Here is a 22,381-nt window from a genome sequence, read left to right as displayed (position 1 = left end):
GCATCTTCTGTGTCTAGGTCAGTTGGTCACTGAGCTCCGGAATCTTCCTGTTCCTGTCTTGCTGGCATTGTGATAATAAGTACAAACAAGTTTTCACATCTGAGTGGCAAGCACTTTTGACTGGCTCATCTACCCAACCTTCATCTTAAGTTCTTTAAAATTTTTAAATCTCATTTTTATCATATGTGTGGATGCTTGGCTTACATGTATGTCTTTGCATCACATGCATGCGGCACCCTCAGAAGCCAGGAGAGGATGTCAGATCCCCTGGAACTGGGGTTAGAGCTGCTTGTGAGTTGCCATGCAGGCCCTGGAAATTGAACACAGGGCCCCCAAAAGAGGAGCCAGTGCTTTTGACCCCTGAGTCATTTCTCCAAGGCCTCATTTCAAATTCTAGCCAGGGTCTGGGATTCGGGAGAGGTGGTGGAGCAGGCCATGCTCACTTTATTTTGTATAACACAGTACAGAAATGTCTAATAAGCTTTGGAGATAAGTGGACCCGGAGTGTCAGGCTTTATCATTGTATGACTTGGGGAGAAGTTCCTTAATCTGAGCTTCTTTCTGGGTGGATGAAGTGAGTGCATTATCTACCCTATAGGATAATAATAATAATAGTATAATAAATGAATATGATAAAATAGTGCATGGAATTTACTTACTACATAAAAACACACAATAATATACTTTATTCTCCCCTACTTTTTAACTCCCGCCTCCCCCAATCTATCAGAAAGATAAAAGGAATGAACAAACTTAGGACAAAAAGCCAAACTATGGACACATACTTTATCACTAGCAATGAACGAGACCATTTCCCACGGGGAAGCTAAGCTACTCTGTGTGCCATACAAACAGGACACACCCATCAGGACGATCAGGTGGGAGACGCGCGGCCCTGGGCTGAGCAGCATGGTTCTCCAGCCCCGGGCCACACGGATTAGCCAAGAGGTAAAAGTATAACCTAGGTTATTCCAGGCCTTTCCGTTTAGAGTTCTGAGAACAGAGGCCTCACAAGAGTCTCAGATAGAGGATAACTGGGGGAGGAGCATGAGCTGACTGCAAATTTCTTTCCTATCATTGGGAGAAAGCTGGTCTACAGGGGACAAGCAAACCAGCTGCAGCCGAACAGTAAGTAATGCAGGAGGAGCTTTGGAAGCTCCAAATACTACTGCAAGTCCAAGGCCATCAGAGTTGCTCCGGAATCTGAAACACTTCTTCCAGTTTTACAAGCTTCCTTATGACCACTCAAATATATTTCTGTTTTTTCTTAATTTTGTCTGAGTTGAATTTTGTCATTGTGTAATTAAAAACAACATTTAAAACCAACCCAGATTTATATTTTATGCAAGGCTTTCTGTAAGGTGCTTTATAATCAAGATCCCATGCAGTCTTCACAGCAGGTCGATGGGAAGACAGGCACTGCTGTGTATCACAATGATGCGAGCTTCTCTGTAAGCCCAAAGTCAGGACGGCCACTCCTTATATTAACCAATCTGGTGGCAGAATGAAGAATCCCACCAAGGAAAATACATTCAGACTGCTCCTGCTAGGGGCACAATTAGTTAAATAGTTACGGAGGCCCGGGGATGGAATGTACTGTCTAGCCACACGGAGACACAGGGTAGATGAAGCCAGTTTCTTAGGAAGCACACGGACAGCTACCCAGCTACCGGGGATTAAAAGGGATGGTGTCGGGGGGAAGCCATCAGTAAGTGCTCACTACATATTCAACAAGGAAAATCAGAATGAACGGTTTTTTCAGACTGTTTAGGTTTCTGAATCATCCAACCAATAGCTCCCGCTGTTCACATCACTTCCTGCTGTAAGCTAGCATGTCTTTAGCCTAATTTAAGACCTTTGTTCTCCAGAGAGGAGGCGTCTCCGCAGGGATGTCAGCTACTTATCACTGGCTCTCCAGGCACTCAGTCCGAGCACCAAACTCAAGGGCTGATGTTGTAAGAGCAAGAGAGCTACAGATACTTTCTAGAAACTGAAACCATGAAGATCTGATTAAAAGCGAGTCCCCCCTTGACTTAATTGAAACTAAATGTCCCTGCTGCCTCCTTGCCTTGGCTTCCTCCTTACTACAGGTAAGCACAAGGTCACAGAAGAAGAACGCAGAGCTCGCTAGGAGAGGGTTCTGACCGTCAACACAAATGGGTTCTCTCCGGTTGGACTGTTAACGGGGGGGGGGGGGTGAGTTTTCTTCTTTTAAATAGAAATGTCCATTATTCTCCAGTTGTTGAGGGAACAGGACAGTCAAGATGGAGGAAGGACAGAGATGGTGAATAAGGAAAGAGATACTTTGATGGAGGGAGCCATTATGGGGCTAGCAAGAAACCACAAGGATGATCCCAGCTAAGACCCTAAGCAATAGTGGAGAGGTGCCCGAACTGGCCTTGCCCTGTAATCAGACTGATGAATATCTTAAATGTCACCATAGACCCTTCATCCAGCAACTCACTGAAACAGAGGCAGAGACCCGCAGCAGGGCACTGGGCTAAGCTCCCAAAGTTCAGCTGAAGAGTGGGAGGAGTGAGAATATGAGCAAAGAGGTCAGGACCATGATGGGGACACCCACAGAAACAGTCTACCTGAGCTAATGGGAGCTCACCGACTTCAGCCAGACAGGGAAGGAACCAGCATAGGTCCAAACTAGATCCCTGGAACGTGGGTGTCAGTGGTATGGCTGGGGCAGACTGTGGGGCCATTAGCAGCCATTAGCAGTGGCACTAGAATTTATCCCTACTGCGTGTACTGGCTTTATTGGGAACCCATTCTCTTTGGATGGTTACCTTGCTCAGCCCAGATATAGTAGGGAGGGCCTTGGACCTTCCTCAAAGCAATGTGATTTACCCTCTCTGAGGATGGGGTGGGGTGGGTGTGGGGAAAGGTGGAGAGAATGGGAGGAGGGGAAGCAGTAGGAACTGGGGTTAGTATGTAAAAAGAAAAAAAGATAGTTTGTTTTCTTTTTTTAAAAAATAAAATAGAAAAGAAAGAGATTCCCATTACTGCAATGAGGGTGATATCATTGTCCAGCACAACAGACTTTGGTTTGTCCACTGATGAGTTGCTCATTCCCTTCAGAGCAGTGACGGATGACCTCTCATCTTGAATAAGACCAGTCTTTCTATGAGTATCCTGTCCTGGCTTTTATAAATAAGGGATCCATAACCTACCTCATTTGAGTGACAAGGAGATTAAATAGGAACTGGCAAGGTTGCTTAGTGGTAAGGGCACTTGTCACCAAATCTGATGACCTGAATCAACCCCGAACATCCACATGGTGGGAGGGAGAGAACTGATTCCTCCAGACTGTCTGCTACACACACACACACACACACACATGGGGGGGGGGGATAGGGAGAGAGAGGGAGAAGGGGAAATAAATGAAACGTGAAACAAACTTTAAAAAGACTGAACACGGTGGCTGTGATTTGCATGTATCTCACCTGAACACCCGCGATGATTATCCATTGTGCAATTGTGGACTATAGCACCTATCTGAGTGGTTTCCAGGTTTGAAATATTATAAACAACAGTGGTAGTCCAGCTGTAATTAGAAGCCCCTTTAGACTCATCCAAAATAAAGTCTATTTCCCTAAACATGCAAAGCACTGAAAGATACTCTTCCCCAAACTCTAATAAATTCCCTGAAAGTTTGGGAATCGAAAATACATTTGTGTCTATGAATATTATGGATCTCTAATAGGGTCAACTCTGAGAACAATTTTGATCTCATAGAATTAAACACAACATATGACTGAGAAATTCTACTTTTAGGCACATGGCCAAGAGAGCTAAAAATACATCCATTCAAAAACTAACACATGAATGGTCCTAGTGGCATTATTCACAATAGGCAAGGAGTAAAAGCAATACACAAGTGCTTATCAACTGGTGAGAATTCACAAATAAAGCATGATATACAGGTCAATATATGATAGGATATCACTCAGTCTCAGAAGGGATCACCTTGAGCCCAGGAGTTTGAGGTCAGCCTGAACATAAATGGGGAAGTAGGCTAAAAAGTTGAAGTTTGTCCATTTCTCCCTTCTGAATCTTTCCAGTCACCACCGTTACCAGTTTAGCGAGACTTCCTGCTGTAATATTTTTATCCCTCGCAAGGCAAACCCATGTCCTCACTGTCACGTACAGACAGGCATTTTAGCTCTCTGTTAACTCAGACTTGCTTGGTTGTTTTCAGGATGGTCTCAGCCCTTTTCTCCTCCCATCACACACTCAACAGCTACAGACAGAGTAGGCAGCTTTCGAGGCACGCTATCCATGAACAACATACACACCACGCGTGAGGACAGAAAAGCACAGGACTTTCTGGCATAAATCTCAACAAGCACAGCCCCTCTTAAGAACACTTAAGAGATGGAAGCTCATACAGATAAGGAAGTGCTTAGTATCTTTCTCCTTGGCTTAAAAGGCAGTGGGAAAACCTCTGACACATTAGTGCCCACAGCAGCAAGCTGTAAACAGTGCTATTAGTCAAGTCCACCTTAACGGCCACCATGGGTAGCCTCATAAAAAGATTCACTTTGGGAAAACCAGGACCTTTGTACCTCCTTTTTTTTTCTCTGTGTGAAGGTTTTTAATCAGGGGGTAGGTGGCAAAGTCATATGGACTTCTGAACAACACATATCCTAAGTCTTATCCCTTATAGGCTTTGATATACTTAGGATAAAAGTAAATCAATATTTACATTTTTCTTAAAATTTTTATAGCTGGATATAGTGGTGTGATGTGGGAGGTCCCTCTGTGTGCTGTGATTACCATTAGTGAATAAAGAAACTGCTTTGGACCTATAGCAAGGCAGAACTTAGGTAGGCAGGGAAAGCTAGGCTGAATGCTGGGAGAAAGAAGGGCGGAGTCAGAGAGAAGCCATGCGGAGACAGATGCTGTGGACTTTACCTGGTAAGCCACAGCCATGTGGTGATATACAGATTAATAGAAATGGGTTAAATTAATATAAGAGTTAGCTGATAAGAAGCTAGAGCTAATGGGTCAAGCAGTGATTTAATTAATACAGTTTCTGTGTGATTATTTCGGGTCTAAGCTAGCTGGGTGGCCAGGAACCAACAAGCGGCCTCCTTACTACAGTTGTTAGGTTTGGTGATAAGAACCATTACCTATGTATGCATGTATGTGTATGCACGCATGTGTGTGAACAATTTTTGAGACTGTCACTGTGTAGCCCTGGCTGGCCTGCAACTCACTATGTAGATAAGCCTGGTCTCAAAGTCACAGAGATCTGACTGTCTCTGCCTCCTGAAGACTGGGATTAAAGACACCCACATCACAGCCGGCTCCAGGGTTTATACTTTTTAACTTCATCAAGTCATTTGGAAATCGTGTTAGAAATCTTTATAAAGAATGAGACAGGGACCTGGGTTTTGTCTCAGGTTTTCATGTAAACCATCCAAGCATCCATTTAACAATCAGGTCAAACTTGTCCCCAGCTTTAAATCAGAAAACCAATTGTGTGTCTTTAGGAAAGAGGACAAAGCCTTCTTAAAGTGCTCTTCTGAGTCCCCTACAACTTCCTACCTGCTTTCTGAGCTCCTGCATGATGCTGGCCTCGTGGAAATGTGATTTGATGGAAGGAAGTTTGTTTTATTCTTGCCATAGCTTAAGTCACCTTACTCTGAACCGTGATAGAACGGAGAACTGTTAAGACAGTTTTGAAAGACTTCTTGACTTGGGTCTTTGTGTCAAGATAGCTTCTCTGCATTTTCTCAAGTGTCTCCCTGCTTGCAAGCAGGCTTGAGGTAGAAAAAGGTATATTGATCTAAAAGTCCTGGTCAGAAAGGAGAGGACAGAGAGAAGCCTGGCCCTTCTACCTCTGTGGAGGAATGAAAAGAACAGAGACATAAAATCAAAGACTAGAGAGATAGCTCAGCAGTTAAGAGTGCGTGCTGCCCTTCCAGAGGACCCACGTTTTGCTCCCATGTCAGGTGCCTCACACCGCCTGGAACTGCAGCTCCATGAGATCGGATGCCCTCTTTAGGTCTCTGGAGACCCCCACATGTGTGGTGTGCATGCATATGTATCCATAAAAATCAGAGCTCACAAATTAGGCCAGCAATATGATTCAATGGGTGAAGGCATTTGCTGCCAAGCCAGATAATGGGTCTAATCCTTGAAACCCACATGGTGGAGAGAGAGAGAGTCCTGGAAGTTGGTCTCTGACACCCAACTGCACACCACAGCATGTGCATGGCCTACCATCAATATAAAATAAATAAAATCTGGACATCTAAAAATAAGTAAATATCATAAATTCTTTCTATTTCATCTATCAAGAAGTTTCAAATCTGTGTTCCTTTTTCTTGAATCGAAAGGGAAATGTGAGTCTCTCGATCAATAAATGGCAAAAGTAACACACGACTTCTAAGGCTCTATAAAGTGAAGTCCTGACCATAAAGATGCTTGCCCCTGCAGCTCTGAGCCGCCGTGTAAAGAAGTCTACGTTCTCTGAGTGTTTTGAGGACGTCCAGGCTGCACGTAAAGATATGCACACGTGTATGAAAGTGCTGGGTGGTGTTTCTGAGTCACTGCAGGCCTGATGACAGGTGAGTGAAGACACTTCAGGATGGCTCCAGCTTTGAGCCATTAAGTTATTTCAAGCCACCGGCTCTCACGCTGAGGCCCTGGATGCTGGCAAGCACAAGTAAGTTCTCACTCTGCTGTCTGAATTCCTGACCCACAGAATCCACGTGCAAAAATGAAAATGCTGTTTTATGCCACTTAGGTTTCAAACCTGTTTTAGCGTGAGCAAAGTTTTATGATTAAGTGACTAGGATAACCAGTAGAACTAAGAGGAAAAAATATGTAACTATTTCCTTCTTCCTAGTCTGTAATATGGAAATAATGGTAACTTTAGTTGGTTAGTTTAACAGCTGTAGGCCAAAGCAAGGTAAATGTTAATGTTTTTCTTTAGAACAGACAAAAATCTCCCTTTTCCATGAACCTCGTGCTGAGCCCACACGACTTTCTGGCCATGCTGGATGATTCAAAATCCACCAGTGAAAATTTCCGTGTCCACCTCTGGCTACTCTAGCGTTTCTGCAGATGTGAAGGGTAGATCTGTTTCATTCTTTCCCTGGTTCTTCTGCTCTGTTTCTTGCTGTGCAGAAGGTGCACAGTCTCTGACGCTTCTTCCCTGTGCCCTTCTAGACTCTAGTTGTTCGGATATGAGGTACGGCTTACGAGTAAGGGGCAAAGACTTTTGGCGGCTAGCTGCCTTGGAGTCTCCTGAACAGAGTTCCTCACTGCTTAACCAGCATTGCCTAAATGTGTATTTGGAGAATGAGTTCCTTCACTGTGTGGTCTGCAGACCTAAAGAATAGCATTCAGCTCTAACGTTCTCCGTCGGTCCATTTTCTGCCATCCTCTACTACCGTACTAAGCCCTCTTGGATGGAGAATTGGCAAATTTCCATGAGACCACTAGACCGATCAGACTTCTGTCTGTACCAGTGGTGGGGTGATAGCATCCCTGCCCCTAGTGACTCCATTTCCCTTCTGTCTGGACTGGAGCAGGCAGAGCTCTAAGTTGCCTGCCTACTTGCATATTCACCAGGAACTGGCCCTCCCCTTTTTTTCTTTTCTTTCCCCTTAACACCTGTAATTGGTTTGTCTCAACCCGCTAGGTCAAAGGGTCCACAATTTCTTCCCACTCTCTTGTGGGTTGTGGCAAAGGTCGGTGTACAGGAACACATGTCATGACTGGGTTAGAAGATCTCATACGATCACTTCTTTGAGTCTCAGGACTATGTCAGCCCTGCTTACCGACTGTTCTCCTGAGCTGGTGGGATCTTACCTCTGCTTTCTGCTGCGCATTCTCTTTACCATCTGCGGTGTAACTGAGAGAATTCTGCTTGGATTCCCTTACACAATTACTTTATAGGCTGCTGTGATGCTGAATATATTGTCAGGAATGTTTTAAACACTGTATATAGTCACAGTTATCACAGTGAAAAAATAACATATAGTCTTCAGTTCTAGGACACTTAGATATTTAACTATTTGTTTATTATGTGGCTTATTTGCCTTTTGATTAAGATCTAATATGTTTGTTTTTGTTTGTTTGTCTGTTTTCTTTGCTGGCAAACTGAACCCAGGGCTTCACTCATGCTAAGCACATGTTCTACTTATACCTCTCAGATCTCAGCTAGTTTAAAGGATATGACACTTTAAAACAAAGATTTCTATAGTTAGGATGAATTCCTATAAATTAAATTTCTAATTCACAGGGTGGAGTTAGTCATAAGGCTTTTGGATGCACTGTAACAAATAGAATTTCAGAAAGGATAGGTAGAATTTGGGTTTCCATGATCTCTCTTGGATACTAGGTCATAATTTTTTAAAAAAATACTTGACAATTCTGTTTAGATTTCTTTGATCGCTACTGACTGAATATATTCATGTATTATCAACTCATACTTTTAAAGGAATTGCTTATTTAAATGTTAGATACTCTGTGATATAAATGACGTAACTAAGAAGTGACTTCAGGTGTTGTAGATGAGAAAACTTGAAATAACATTAAGCTAGACGTGATAGCACACACTTATGATCCCAGCATTTAGATGGTTGATACAAGGGGTATCAGGAGATCAAAGCCATTCTCATACACTTACCAAGTTTAAAACTGTCTGGAATGCACGTGGTCCTGTCTCAAAAAGAGAAAAGAAAACTAACTTGAGCGGAGAATCACCTGCAGTTCAGTAGGAATGAGTGAGTGATCCGACCAAATGTGCCTATGAATTTAGCGGTTCTCTCTCAAGGGCTTTTCAGTTATGATTCCAGAGACTTACCTCATGCTACATTTGATAGTGATTCATTTTGGGGGCCCATCTCAAATGTCACCCACTTCTGATATTTTTCCCCTGGAGGAGCTACTCCTTCCCACCAGACCTGGCATCCCTGTGTTCAGCTCTTTGGATACTACAAGAAAGCTGTATTTTAGATGTCTTCCCCTTTGCACAGACTCCCCAGGACAGACTTGCTTCCTTTCTGCCCAGTCAGAATAGGAAATTAAAGCTCAGAAAGGGGAAAAATATACTCAATCCCACACAACAATGGGAGGGAGGTTTGGACTCTGATCCAGGACTAGCTTCAGAGACCATGCTTTTTTACACATCTGTCATTAGCGTCTGAAAATTCACTTGAATTTTTCATGCAGTCATGAAGAATAGTAAAAATCATATTTGCTGAAAATTAGATGAAACTAGATCATCATGCTGAGTGAGAAAGTCAGATGCAGAAAAACGAACGCCACTTTTCACTAAGGGTCTTAGAACTTTTTATAGAGACATCATGCTTCTATGTTTATGTCATGAAAGCATAAGAAAGATTATAGGAGGAAGCAGACAAGTTGGGACTCAGAGAGAGGGAGGGGGACTAAAATGACGGAAAGGGACCGAATGAGCATGGTCAATGGATACGACATACTTGAAAGGAGTTGTCTGTCTGAGACCCAACACTGCATGAAGACTGTATGCCAACAAGTGATTTTTGGTCATCTCAAGAGTGATTTTAAAAATATAGCTGGGCGGTGGTGGCGCCCACCTTTAATCTCAGCACTCACTCGGGAGGCAGAGGCAGGCAGATCTCTGTGAGTTCAAGGCCAGCCTGGTCTACAAGAGCTGGTTTCAGGACAGGCTCCAAAGCCACAGAGAAATCCTGTCTCGAGAAATATATATACACACATACGCACACACACAGACTCGAGGGTCTGAATGATCATTTTAGTGGCAAATGTTGTTTCTTACTAGCTACTACAGCATTTTAGAACTTAATACATAGTGCTAAGTTTCTCCCTTTTCATACAATAATAACCTAGGAAGAAAGTACAAAAGAGACAGTATGCAATTAATATGACTATTGCAATTAAAAGCCAGTGTGTTTGCTGCAGAAATCAACATTTCACTGGACTTCAGACCTAAGGTCATGTGGAGAAGAAATGATGGGGACAGAAGACAGACTACGGGAAGAAGTGTCATACCATCCATCTAGATCCAGGCAAACATCTGCATTTACAGAGAGTTTATAATGAATCAGTGAATACCAAGGGCATGAAATGCTGTTGCACCGTGAACTCTCAGTTGTTGTGAATGCTTGTGCAAGACGGAGCCGGTCAGCTCAGCATGGAGGAGGAAGGTTTACAGGCCCCGTTCTTAACCAAAGAAGTATGGGCAGATGATGGTTTCTGGGGGCAGGAAAGTCAGCATTCTTAAAGGTGCTATCCCTAGTAGGCCCACCACACCCCAGCGAATGGCCTCACACCCAGGAGTGTAGTGGATAGCTTAGCTGCACTCCATGGCTTATTTTTTAAAAAGACAAAAGTGGACAAGCAGTTCAAGGGATTAGGGAGGTAGAGATAAGATGGGAAGTAAATATAATCAAAACACATTATATTAAATTGTCAAAGAATTAATAAAAATACATGTCTTTAAAAGGAACATGAAATGGATAAAAATTCATTACATATACTTGAGAAGCTCCATATTAATGCCGTTCTACTTATATGGTCATTTAAAAAGCCATGGCTTACTGGGTATGGCGGTGAACACCTTTAGTGACAGGATTAAATATTATAAAATATAACAAATATTACACAGCACTCAGGAGACAGAGCCAGTGGATCTCTATGAGTCTGAGGCTAGCCTAGACTACATAGTGAGTTCCAGGCTAGCAGAGGCTATACAACCCTCTCTGAAACAAACAAACAAGCAAGCTATGCCTTAGGAGACTATTTTCTGACACAATATTTTTAATATACAAACTTAAGGTAATACACAGGGTGAACAGTCTTCCAGAGTTTATAAATGACACAAATATATAACTACAGAAAAAAATAGACAAAAAAGAAATACATTTAAATATTGTGTATCCTTTGTTGCAAGTCCCACTAATATTGTTACTTTGTTGCACATCCCGCTACCACGATTACTTTGTTGCCGGTTCCTCTAAAACTGTTACTTTGTTGCAAGTCCCGCCAATATTGTTACTTTGCTGTGGGTCCTGCCAATATGGTTACTTTGTTGCAGCCCCACTATGATTACTTTGTTGCAGGTTCCGTCTCTATGGTTACTTTGTTGAGGGCCCCACTACTATGATTACTTTGTTGCAGGTCCCACGGCTATGGTTACTTTGTTGCAGGTCCCATGGCTATGGTTACTTTGTTACGGGTTCCACTACTATGGTTGCTTTGTTGTGGGTCCTGCTAATACTGTTACTTTGTTGCAGGTCCCACTACTATGGTTACTTTGCTGTTATCTATTTTTATAATAACTACATTATAAAAGTAAAATTTAAGGGTCACTAAAAATTCTATTTTTGTTTTTATGTGTTGTTAAGCATATATTAAATATACAGAAAATGTATCTCACTACAATACATGTTTGGAATGTATTTTGATCATATTTACTACCCTTGTATTCCTCTCTTGTCCTTCTCCCATTCCGGTTGCTCTCCTTCCTTTTTCCAAGTAGACCCCCCCCTTTTACTTCCACGTGTGTGTGTGTGTGTCCTAGTGAATTTTATTAGAGTTGGTTACAGCAGCAATGGTGACACTAGGAACATGGGCATCTTACTAGTAGCTACACTGTTGAAGAAAATGTTTCCTCCTCCTCTAGCAACCCTTAACTGCCTATAGATCCTCAGATAGGAGTGAAGGCCTTGTGAGCCCCTCCTCCTGTTCGATTTTGAGATCGTTTCTCACTATGTTGCCCAGGTTTCACCTCAGCCTGCCACGTAAGGGGACTAGAAGGCATATGCCACCATGTATGGCATGAAAAAAAAGACTAGTTTTTGCAGGACAGTGGTGGCGCACGCCTTTAATCCCAGTACTCTGGAGGCAGAGGCATGTGGATTTCTGTGAGTTTGAGGCCAGCCTGGTCTACAGAGCAAGTTCCAGGACAGGTTCCAAAGCTACAGAGAAACCCTGTCTCAAAAAAGCAAGCAAGCAAACAAACAAAAAACCAACTAATTTTTAATGTCTCATTCTGTAAAAGTTTCCAGAACCTGCGGCTGAAATAGTCTTGCTTTCAACTCCGTTCTTGTTCCAGTCATTTCCTTTAAAAACAACATAATTAATTAATCAATGAATTGCCTGTATATAAGTGGGAGGAGGACCTATGCAAGCCACAGCACATATGTGAAGAGCAACCTGGCGAGTCCGTTCTTTCCTTCCACATGTAGGAGATCAAACCCAAGTCAGCAGGCTTGGTAGCAAATGCTCTTTACCCACTGAGCCATCTTACCAGTTCCCTCTTTCTTATTCAAGGAAATGCCACCAACCCTAATGTAATGTTTGTTCAAAACTTTAAAGAATAAAAAACCGGGCTGTGCAAACCACCAGAACTCCAACTGACACATTCTTTTAAGACAGACTAAGGAACGATGCTGATTTTCTTTCCAAGAAATCTCCCATGGGAACTGTAGTTATAGCATGCTATATATATAACAATGGTTAACAGCTCAGTGGAATTCTTAGAAGAGTGCCACCTCTATGACATACAGATCACATATGCTAGTAAATAACTGGAAGCAACATAAATGTCCAAGTGGGAAATAGATATGTAATATACGGCATCTTCACTAAGATGATAACCTTAAGATTTATAGACACTTCTAGGATTTAAAAGAAGACCACATGTCTTCTGATCTCAGAAGGTAAGCAGGGATGGGCCTGGGTAGTCCTTGGATGAGAGGCCCCCTGGGAATACCAGGTGCTATAAGTTTAAAAAAAAAAAGAAAAAAGGAAAAGTAAAGGAATAGATGAAACAAATGTGATGTCTTGATAATATGGGACACGATATGAATCTTTATTCATTTCACAATTTGCTTTATTTTTCTATATAATTAAGATTTCAATAGTTAAAAACTGGACAACTATTGTGGAGAAGTAAATGCACCTATTCATAATTACAGTGTATGGGGGAGAAGCAGAATATAAAATACAAGCTTATCGATAGCTTGTTACCATGTGAAAACCAACTGTGCAACCAACCTCATGATGAAATTCTTTCCATAGTGAGTTTCTATACAGCATTTTCCATAAAAGGAAGCAGAATCCTTTAAGGAACTGGATAATTCCATATCTGGATCAAGATATGTATAAAATAAACCTGGAAGACCTTGCCATACCATATCACAAAGAAATCATTAGACTACTAGTATGATATCAGAAGTCAATGTGAATAGGGTACCACAGGCTAAGGATAGTACAATCTGAACTTCGAACACAAAATAATAGGTCCAAATATGTTGAATATATTTAAGCATGTGATTTCATATGGAAGTGGAAATTTTGAATGGTATTATTTATAGAGCAATAAAAAAATAAAAAAAAAACAAAAAAATACTGAGAACCAGATTATAGTGCATGCCCATAGTCCCATTTACTCAGGAGGCTGGGGTGGGAAGAATTTGACTTTATGCTAAGTTCAAGATCAGCCTGGATAACACATATAGGTACTATCTCAAAAAGGCCACAATTGATCTGTTTGAAGGGTATTGTGGAACCAATTCACGGCTCCTTCTATGTCCCGTGCATGTGTGTTCAAGAGCTCATGGAGGCGTCACTCCTCAGGATCCATCTGCCTGTGGTGAATTACAGGGAACCTGGGGCTCACACAGGCTAGGTTGGTTGGCCAGGGAGCCCCAAAGCTCTTTCTTTCTACCTCCCCTGCACTGGGAATACAAGTATGTGCCACCACACCTGGCTTTGTGTGGGTTCTGGGATTGAACTCAGACCCTCCCTTTTTGATGGAAAAGTGCTTTATTAACTAAAGTGTCTCCCCAGTCCCTGACCCCCACTATTCCAACAACTTGTCAGTCGGTAAAAGCAGAAATCCAGAGTACAGTAGTTCTAATACACTGATCACAAGACTGTAACTGTCTTGGAGCTGTTGTCTAACGAATGGCACCATGCCACACCATACCTATACCCTGTGCGAAACGAGACATTGTCTGGGAAGCGCAAAAGGAAACTGCCAGGCCAGCATCAGAATGCTGGAGTTTAAAATGTCTTTTAGAAGCAAGTCCAGACAAAGGCTCACTTTGGAGACACTTGGAGAGGATCTCTGAGCTGAGTTTGAAGGATTACTTCAAGGGGCAGTTTGAATGAGAAATGTCTCCCATAAACTCGGATGTCTGAACACTTAGTTCCCAGTTCGTGTGTGCTGTTTGAGGAGGATGTGGAGCCTTTAGGAGGTAGTGCCTTGTGGGACACTGGGGGTCAGCTTCCAGTTCACCGTTTCCTGGTGTGTGGATGAAATGCTATTAGCATGGACTCAAACACTCTGGAACTATAAACCAAAATAAACTCTTTCTTTCCTAAGTTACTTTTAGTTACAATATTTTATCAGAGCGACGAAAGCAAACATACTGCTCCCTAGGTTTCGTCATTTCAGACCCGAGTCAAATGTGTGTCCCAGACTCTCATGTGTAGCTCCACACTCCCAGCACACAGACCCGTGTCAAATGTGTGTCCCAGACTCTCACGAGCAGCTCCACACTCCCAGCACACAGACCCGTGTCAAATGTGTGTCCCAGACTCTCACGAGCAGCTCCACACTCCCAGCACACAGACCCGTGTCAAATGTGTGTCCCAGACTCTCACGAGCAGCTCCACACTCCCAGCACACAGACCCGTGTCAAATGTGTGTCCCAGACTCTCACGAGTAGCTCCACACTTCCAGCACGCAGACATTTCTCAAAGTCAGGGCTTTGGGCAACTCACTGTGATTTAATTTCCATCCATTGAAATGGAAGACCCTTGAGATGGTTCTCGCAGGCAAATCTAACTCCTCAGCACTCAACTCTAGCTTCGGAATCCCACTTTTTACCACCACAACGCTAATCTGGCCCCAGCGAGAAAAGGACGTGAAGATGCTCGTTGACATGTTCAGATTTCCCATGAAAGGTTCAGTAAGTGTAAGTCTGCACCACCCCACTCGGCTACCTCCTCCGCCACTAAATACTGCCACACAGCTCTAGGTTAGGCAAAACTCGAGGTTTCTTTTCCATGTTATCCTGGTAAATCTCAAACTCTGTGGAGTGAGAAGCATCATTCCAGCCAGGCGGTGGTGGCACACATGCCCTTCATCCCAGCACTCGGGAGGCAGAGGCAGGTGGATCTCTCTGAGTTTGAGACCAGCCTGATCTACAAGAGCAAGTTCCAGGACAGACTCCAAAGCTACACAGAGAAACCAAACGGAACCAAACCGAACCAAACCAAACCAATCATTATCCCAGTTTTACAGGTAATAAAGTAGGAATCAGGGAAGGAAATAATTCACTTAAGAACCCAAACACCGAGGCAGGTCTTCTGAAGATAAACACTGTCAACTCTCACTGACCGACATCTCACAGAGAAAAAGGAGCCAGCTGTGAGGCAAAGACTTGCTGGGCAAGAGGGATGCTCCACCAGTCAACGCCACCCTACCATCCAAGGCCTTCTAGAGAACATCCTCTTTCGGGTTTCCTCTATGGACTTGACTCCTCCATCTGGGTGGATTTACTGTTTCCTAATCTCATATTTGTAGCCTCCATTATCCTGCACACAGTACTCCTTTTCATCCCCCACACTTCTGAGTCTAAGTCAGGTTGATTCCCTTCGGTCTCAAAACTCCTGTCATCGCCTGTACCTAGAGCTTTCGCCTTTCCACGGTGTGTGTCCCAGATCGTCTCCACCCATATAAGGGCAGCATTCGGCTTCTCGTGCGTATTTCTATCTCCCTAGTCTTCGGGGTCTTTGAAGGCAGGGTTAGGCACTGATTTACTCCTTTAGGAAAGGAAAGAATGTGATATATTCTCCAGTCATGGTTGTCAGAGTTAATCTGGAAGCTGGCAAAGGCCTGCTTTACACTTCTGCACATTTTGCTTAGCACCCGGCTATCGTATCCTGTTACTCCCTTCAATCTAAAGACCAGCCGGAGATACGAAGCAATGCCAGAGGTGCTGCATTTGGGGAAGGAACAGATGTGCTTTCAAGCTTCATATAAATTCACTGCCTCTGGTGCTCAGACCCTGATGAGTTAAGGCTATGGAGAGCCCATTCTGTCTTTTCTCTTTCCTTAGAAATATCAGCAATAAAAAAAGCAACCACTAGCAGCATTCCTAACCCCTACCAAATGCAGATTTTTAAAAATTAAATTTGGTTAATATTTTACGTGTATAAGTGTTTTGTCTTACTCAGGACTTTCCACCCGTATCACTGAAACTCTGAATTCACCGCACAATAAATAGTTCCTTACAGTCTCTCCTTAGACCTTCCAAATCACCATTCTTTCCATCACCGATCTAGATAAGTTATGAAAATAGTCATATAATATTTGTCTTTTGTGAGTAGCTTCTTTACCATAATATCATCAAAGTTCATCTATTTTGTAACATGTCTATGCGTCAACATTTTTCACATTATTATCTTTTTTTTCTTTCTTTAAATTTTTTCCAAGACAGGATTTATTTATGCAGCATGGCTGTCCTGGAATTCACTCAGTAGACCAGGCAGACCTTGAACTCACAGAAATCCACCTGCCTCTACTCCAGAGTGCTGGGATTAAAGGCGTGAACCACCACCACACAGCAAGATTATTCTTTTGTGTGCAAAAGTAACATTTTTCTTACCCATTCACTCACTGATGAACATGTGGATTGCTTCTCCATGAGGAAATAGGATATGATGCTAGAGACAACGGCTCAGGGCATTGAAGGGCAACACGGACTACACAGGATATGCAAGACCATCCTGGGCTACATGAGCTCCTATTGCTAAGATGAAATACACTAACACTGGGGGCCTGGAGAGATGAGTTGGCCGTTAAGAGCATCTGCTGCTCTTTCAGAGGAACTAGGTTTTGTTTCCAGTTCTCATGGTAGGTTACAGTCATCTGGAACTCCAAGTTCTAGAGTATCCAACGCCCATGTATGGCCTCCACAGGCACTAGGACACACACAACACACATACAAACATGCATGCAAAACTCTTACACAAGTAAAGCTCAAGAGAATGGACTGAGTTAAAGTAATATTTTTGTTGTATTTTGGAGACAGAGTCTTGCTGTGTGGCCCTAGGCTGACCTCAAACTCTCCATAAAGCACTGGCTATCAAACTCATAACCCTCCTAATTATCCCTTCGCGTGTCCCACCACACCTGGTCCAATTGGCATTGTAGACTACTTCATGATAGCAGAATAAACATCATTTCAAGTAGCCAAGGAACATTAAGGAAGAAAAATCATATCTTGGGCCATAAAGTAAATCTCAACAAACTTAAAATGATTGTTATTATACAGAATGTATTTTATTTCCACCATAGAGCCAAAATAGGAATTGGGAACAGAGAAATAACAAGAAAACCTACAAACATTTGGAAACTAAACAACATACATCCAAGTAATCCATGAGTCAAAGAAAGTCTCAAGAGAAATAAAAGACATTGAACTAAATGAAAAACGAAAATACAAATTATTAAAAATTTTAGAATAAGCTAATAGAACCCTCAAAGGGGACTTATGGCACTAAATGCATATAATAGTACTAGAAGAAAAGCCTCAAATCAGTAATTTAAGTGCCCACATTAAAAAAAAAACTAGAAAAGCAATATTCATCAAAGATAGAAAAATAGAAAAATGTTATAATAGAGAACAGAATAATAGATAAAGTCTGCGAAATAACAGCTGGTCCTTTAAATTATCAATAAGGTAGGCATGGTGGCACCCTTTAACCCTGGCCCATGGGGGGTTGATCAGGCTCCAGTGCCAGGCCACACATCCAAGATGATATGGGTGACACAAATTAGATTTGATGGGTGAGGGGTAAGGATGGGACCAGCTGGGTGGGCGGGGCAGGGGCTGGGTCTGAGCCAAAGTTAGCTGGGAGGGGGTGCCTCATCTACTCTGAGAGGAGGAGAGAAATCGTGGAAACCTCAGGTAAACTGGGACATCTGACTGGGATTTGTGCGGACAGCCATACCCTGATCGATTTTCTTTGTGACAAGAAGACGAGGTCATCAGCGAACACTGAAGGGCTGGGCCAGCGGACTAATCCAAAGCCAGGAACACACATATTTAATAACGATAATAAAAGAACAGACAGTTACTGTTTGTTCCCGCAGCTGGTCATTCCAACCAATACAACTTTCTTCAAATAAACCACCAGGGGGCAACACTGTGACCAATCTTCTTTTCCCTCAAATCTTGCCATACTGTGAAATTATAATAGCCTGTAACGTACTGTGTGCTGTAAATTTTCCCTCCACAAAATCCTGTCTAATATTTAAATACATGTACCCATGTGTTCTCACAGCCATACACGGGGACGAAGCTCCTTGTCCACTTCTCCGTGTAATCTCATGATGCACCCTGGGTAACACACGGTATGTTCCTTCTCTTCCCCACCCATCCAATTTCTTTAGGGCACACAACAAATACTCTCTAGCTTAGTGCTTCTCGACCTCTTAACCCTGCGACCCTTTAACACGGCTCCTCGTCTTGTGGTGACCCCCCAGTCATAAAGTTATTTCATTGCTACTTCATAACTTGTGATTTTGCTGCTGTTATGAATCAGCATGTAAACATCTGGTGCGCGGGCTATCCGACACACGGCCCCTGTGAAAGGTGCAGCGACCCACATGTTGAGAAACGCTGCTCTAGGTCATTTGTTCTTGCTTATGGCTAATCAATTAGAAAATTCAATGAGAAAAAAATCAAAACCCTGTTGCTGGATGTGGTGTCATATGCCTTCAATACCAGCACATGAGAGAACCAGGAGATTACCGACTTCAAGGCTAGCCTGGACTACACAGTGAGTTTCAGCCAATGTGAGGGTTAGACCCTATCACAAACAATACAACACTTTACATTCCGGCAACAGAACTTCTTCTGTATTTTTTCCTATTGCCTACCTTTTCCCACAAATTAGAGTTAGGTTTCAAAATAGCCTTCAGCTGTCATGTAGTTAATAAGCCACTTTCTTTTTTATCTCTGATGCTTGATGCACCCTTAAAATGAAGACATGTCAATCTACAATAACCACCTGACTATTACAGCTATTTAGGGGTGATGCATGTAGCAATTTGACTGGAAAATATCTCTAAGTTTGAGTCTAATTAATTTGAGCTTCTAAGAAACCAAGAACAGAGCTGTAACTCAAAACAGTTGGCAGAAATTTTAAAAGATTTTAAAAGAAAATGTAAGGGCTGGGGATTCAGTGATAGCCCATTTGCCCAGAACCGGCAAGACCTTGAGTTCATAGGGAAGCCCTTTAGTCCCCACCCTAGTATGAGGACGACCGTGCAAAAGCCAACTGTTTGCTCCAGAAACTTGGTGGACGTAGAAGGAGGCTGTGCTCAGGAAGCCTGGGTTAGTTAGGTCGCTTGTTTGAAGCAGGACTGGACTGCTCCAACTGGAGAGGCTTCCAGTCACACAAGCTGTTGCTCCAGTCAGATGCCTTAGGGGCTGGAGCCACAGGGAATGTGTGAAGGGGGCGGGGAGGGGGGTGGCTGAGGTCATCAGAGGACCCAAGAGCACTAAGGAGTTTAAATGGGTAAAACCAGAGTTTGACACAAGCCTCCAAACTTGGCTATTTTGAGCTAAAGCTGTTCTAAAAAACACTGGCAAGCTAGGTCATAAAGAGAATCTAGCGGGAAGGGTTGATGTAGCCAGGAGTCAAAGAGCAACAGTATCAACTATTTTGCAAACTGTTTCAAAAACAAAGTTTCAAAGACTTCTAAAGTAGTGGTTTTTTTTTTTTTTTTCAGTTCAAGGATGAACTTCTAATCCTTCCTTCTCCTTGGCATTCCAGACCTGGTCACCCAGCCCTGTTTTAGGCAGTGCTGGGATAAAACCCAGGACATCTTGTATGCTAGGCAAGCATCCTACCAACAATGTTACATCCCCTTCTAATTAGAAAACTGCATTTTTTAAACAGGACACCATTCCACTGGCTGGTCATGTAGTTTGGACTGGCCTTTAGCTGACTGTGCAGCCAAGGATGGTTTTGAACTCTTGATACTGCTGCCTCTGCTTTCCAGGGGTTGGGATTACAGGCATGACCAACCATACCCCTTAATTAAAAAACAAAATTCCCCCTAATTTTTAAAATTATTATTGGGTATGTGAGTGCATATACACACCACAGCATGAGCGTGGAGGTCAGAACTCTTCTTCCATCTTAATGTGGGTTTCCAGGGGATCAAATTTCAGTCACCAGGCTTGAGGGACAAGCACTTTTACCCACTGGGCCATCCTGGTGCTGTTCACTCAAGCACGAGCTTGAGTGTTGTTTGTTGGGTTTGAGGGTGGGGGAGCTGGGTTGTGTGTATTCGAAAGAGAGACAGGATTTCATGTACCGTAAGCTGGCCTAGAATGCTAAAACTATGCTGGCTTTGAACCTGTGATCTTCCTGTCTCCTGAATGCAAGCGCTGAAATTACAGACCTGGGTTACAGCAACAGGCAAGGCAAAACAAAACAAAATCCTCTCCTAATAACTAAAATATTTTACCCACATTAAACCCCCCAAAATGAGCCTTAAACTTTAAACACCTCTACTGTACTATATGTCAAATCTTTGTTCATGTTCAAAAGTCACGCACCAAATCCTTAGATTTCCCCCACCCACCCCCGCACGAATGACCTAAGTCAGAGCCTGATTTCATTGACACAGTTGCACTCCCCAACAACAACACTTCCTTTGAAAAACAGAATGTCACTTCCTCAGTCCAGAGGCCAGAAGTCCCTTGATTCTGATCAGGGGAGCAGAGACAGGAAACTCTGGTAAGCTTCTGTCCCCCATGGCCAGCCGCTAGCGCAGCTGACAGAGGGCAGGGTCTGTTGGGAGCTCCCTTGATGCAGTGCAGCTGGGAGCAACCGCTCACTTCCAGGCTGTGGGAGTGATTTCTCGGAGTCCAGCACTCCCAGCCAGCGTAACAAGAACGTTTCTTGGCAAGCGAAGAGGGAGAAGATGGGAGAACCTGCACTCCTTTAACGGACTTTCCGTTTCTGAACTCCCAGGACTACCCCACTCTCAGATCCTGGCACCACTTCGTTCTCTGACCTCGCTAAACAACGAGGGGGTGCACCCCACAGATGGCAGCTTCTCACCTAGAGGGACAGCTTGCCCCAGCAATTTCAGTAAACACTGTCAGTTAGCACCACCTAGCAATTCAGAACCATGATCTCGCCAGACCCCAGACACCATGGGCTGCACGACACAAAACTCTGGCCAGTTATAGCGGACCAAATTGCAGTGTCACCCCCGTGGGGAGGACGACCGCGCGCGGTGGGTGAGGGGGGCTGGGGTGGGGTGGGGGCTGTGAGAGACGTACGGAATAATGAGAAAGAAGGGGGACAAACAAATGAGTCACTTAAGACGAGCGCTGCACATGCCGCTGACGCTGCCGGTGATGCAGCGGCCGCGGACTGGGAGGAAGCCGGCAGCCACCGGGGAGGGGCGGGCCGAGAAAGGGACCGAGAGAGGGGCGCGGCGCCTCGCCCTTTGTGGGCCCGGGAGCCTACCCTCCCTCTCGGGGCGACTCGGCCCCCTCGGCTCCGGGCGGGCGTCAACTCTCCGGGTCGCCCAGAACGATCGCTCCAAACTTCGTCCCGGCGCGGAGTTCCCGGGGTTGGCGGGCGATGAGCAGCGGCTGCCGCCGAGCCGCAGCCCCGACCTGCGCCCCGCCCCTCGGCGGCGCACCTGGGACAGGTGTACGACGGCGCCCCACTCGCGCCCCGCCGCTCCTGCCCTCCGAGGCCGCGGGGCCCCGGCCTGGCTCGGCGCCCCCACCTCCGGGGCCGCGGACGCCCCCCTCCAGCCCGTCCACCCGCTCGCCCGGCCGCGCCCGCTCGCCTCACTCACATAGCGCCTCAACTTCTTCTCGGGAGGCGATTTCCTCAGCCAGCCGGTGCACACCACGTCGTCGCCGCCGCCGCTCATGGTCGCCGGCCGAGTGGAGCCCGCCGCCGGCTCGCGCGCGGACAAGGGCGCGGGCTGCTGGGTCAGCCGGCTGCCGGTGCGCAGCTCGCGGGGGAGGGGAGGGGCCGGGCAGCCCCGGGCGAGGACGAGGCGGCGCTGAGCGCGGGCCCGGCTGCCTGCGCGTGCTCGATCCACCCCCCCCACCGCGCGCGCGCTCGATCCACCCCCCACTCCACCCCACCGCGCGCGCACACACAGACAAGGCCAGCCCCACCAGGGCGCCTCGGCAGGCGGCCGCTCGCCACGCCCACAGCCCCGCAGGGTCCCCGAGGTCAGCCGGCGCAGAGGCCAACTCCCCAGGCTTCGGACCCTGCAGGCCTGCAGGCCTGGAGGCCAGGAGAGCTGTCGCCAGCCGGTGCGTCCTCAGGATCTTGGCTGGGC

General features: G+C 44.8%; 1 protein-coding gene across 1 annotated transcript in view; it reads right to left on the bottom strand.

Annotated features, from left to right (window-relative positions):
- Gab2 (GRB2 associated binding protein 2) overlaps positions 1-22,139 on the bottom strand; it is a 126,752-nt gene extending 104,613 nt beyond the window's left edge. The window contains exon 1 of the mRNA XM_075952320.1: positions 21,884-22,139. Coding sequence (XP_075808435.1) covers positions 21,884-21,961 — 78 coding nt within the window. The 5' untranslated portion in view covers positions 21,962-22,139. The remainder of the gene's footprint in view (positions 1-21,883) is intronic.
- Positions 22,140-22,381: the final 242 nt, after the last annotated feature.

Source organism: Microtus pennsylvanicus, chromosome 18 (genome assembly GCF_037038515.1).
Source record: "Microtus pennsylvanicus isolate mMicPen1 chromosome 18, mMicPen1.hap1, whole genome shotgun sequence".
In the NCBI taxonomy this organism is placed as follows: domain Eukaryota; kingdom Metazoa; phylum Chordata; class Mammalia; order Rodentia; family Cricetidae; genus Microtus; species Microtus pennsylvanicus.
This window is presented reverse-complemented; position numbering and strand designations above follow the sequence as displayed.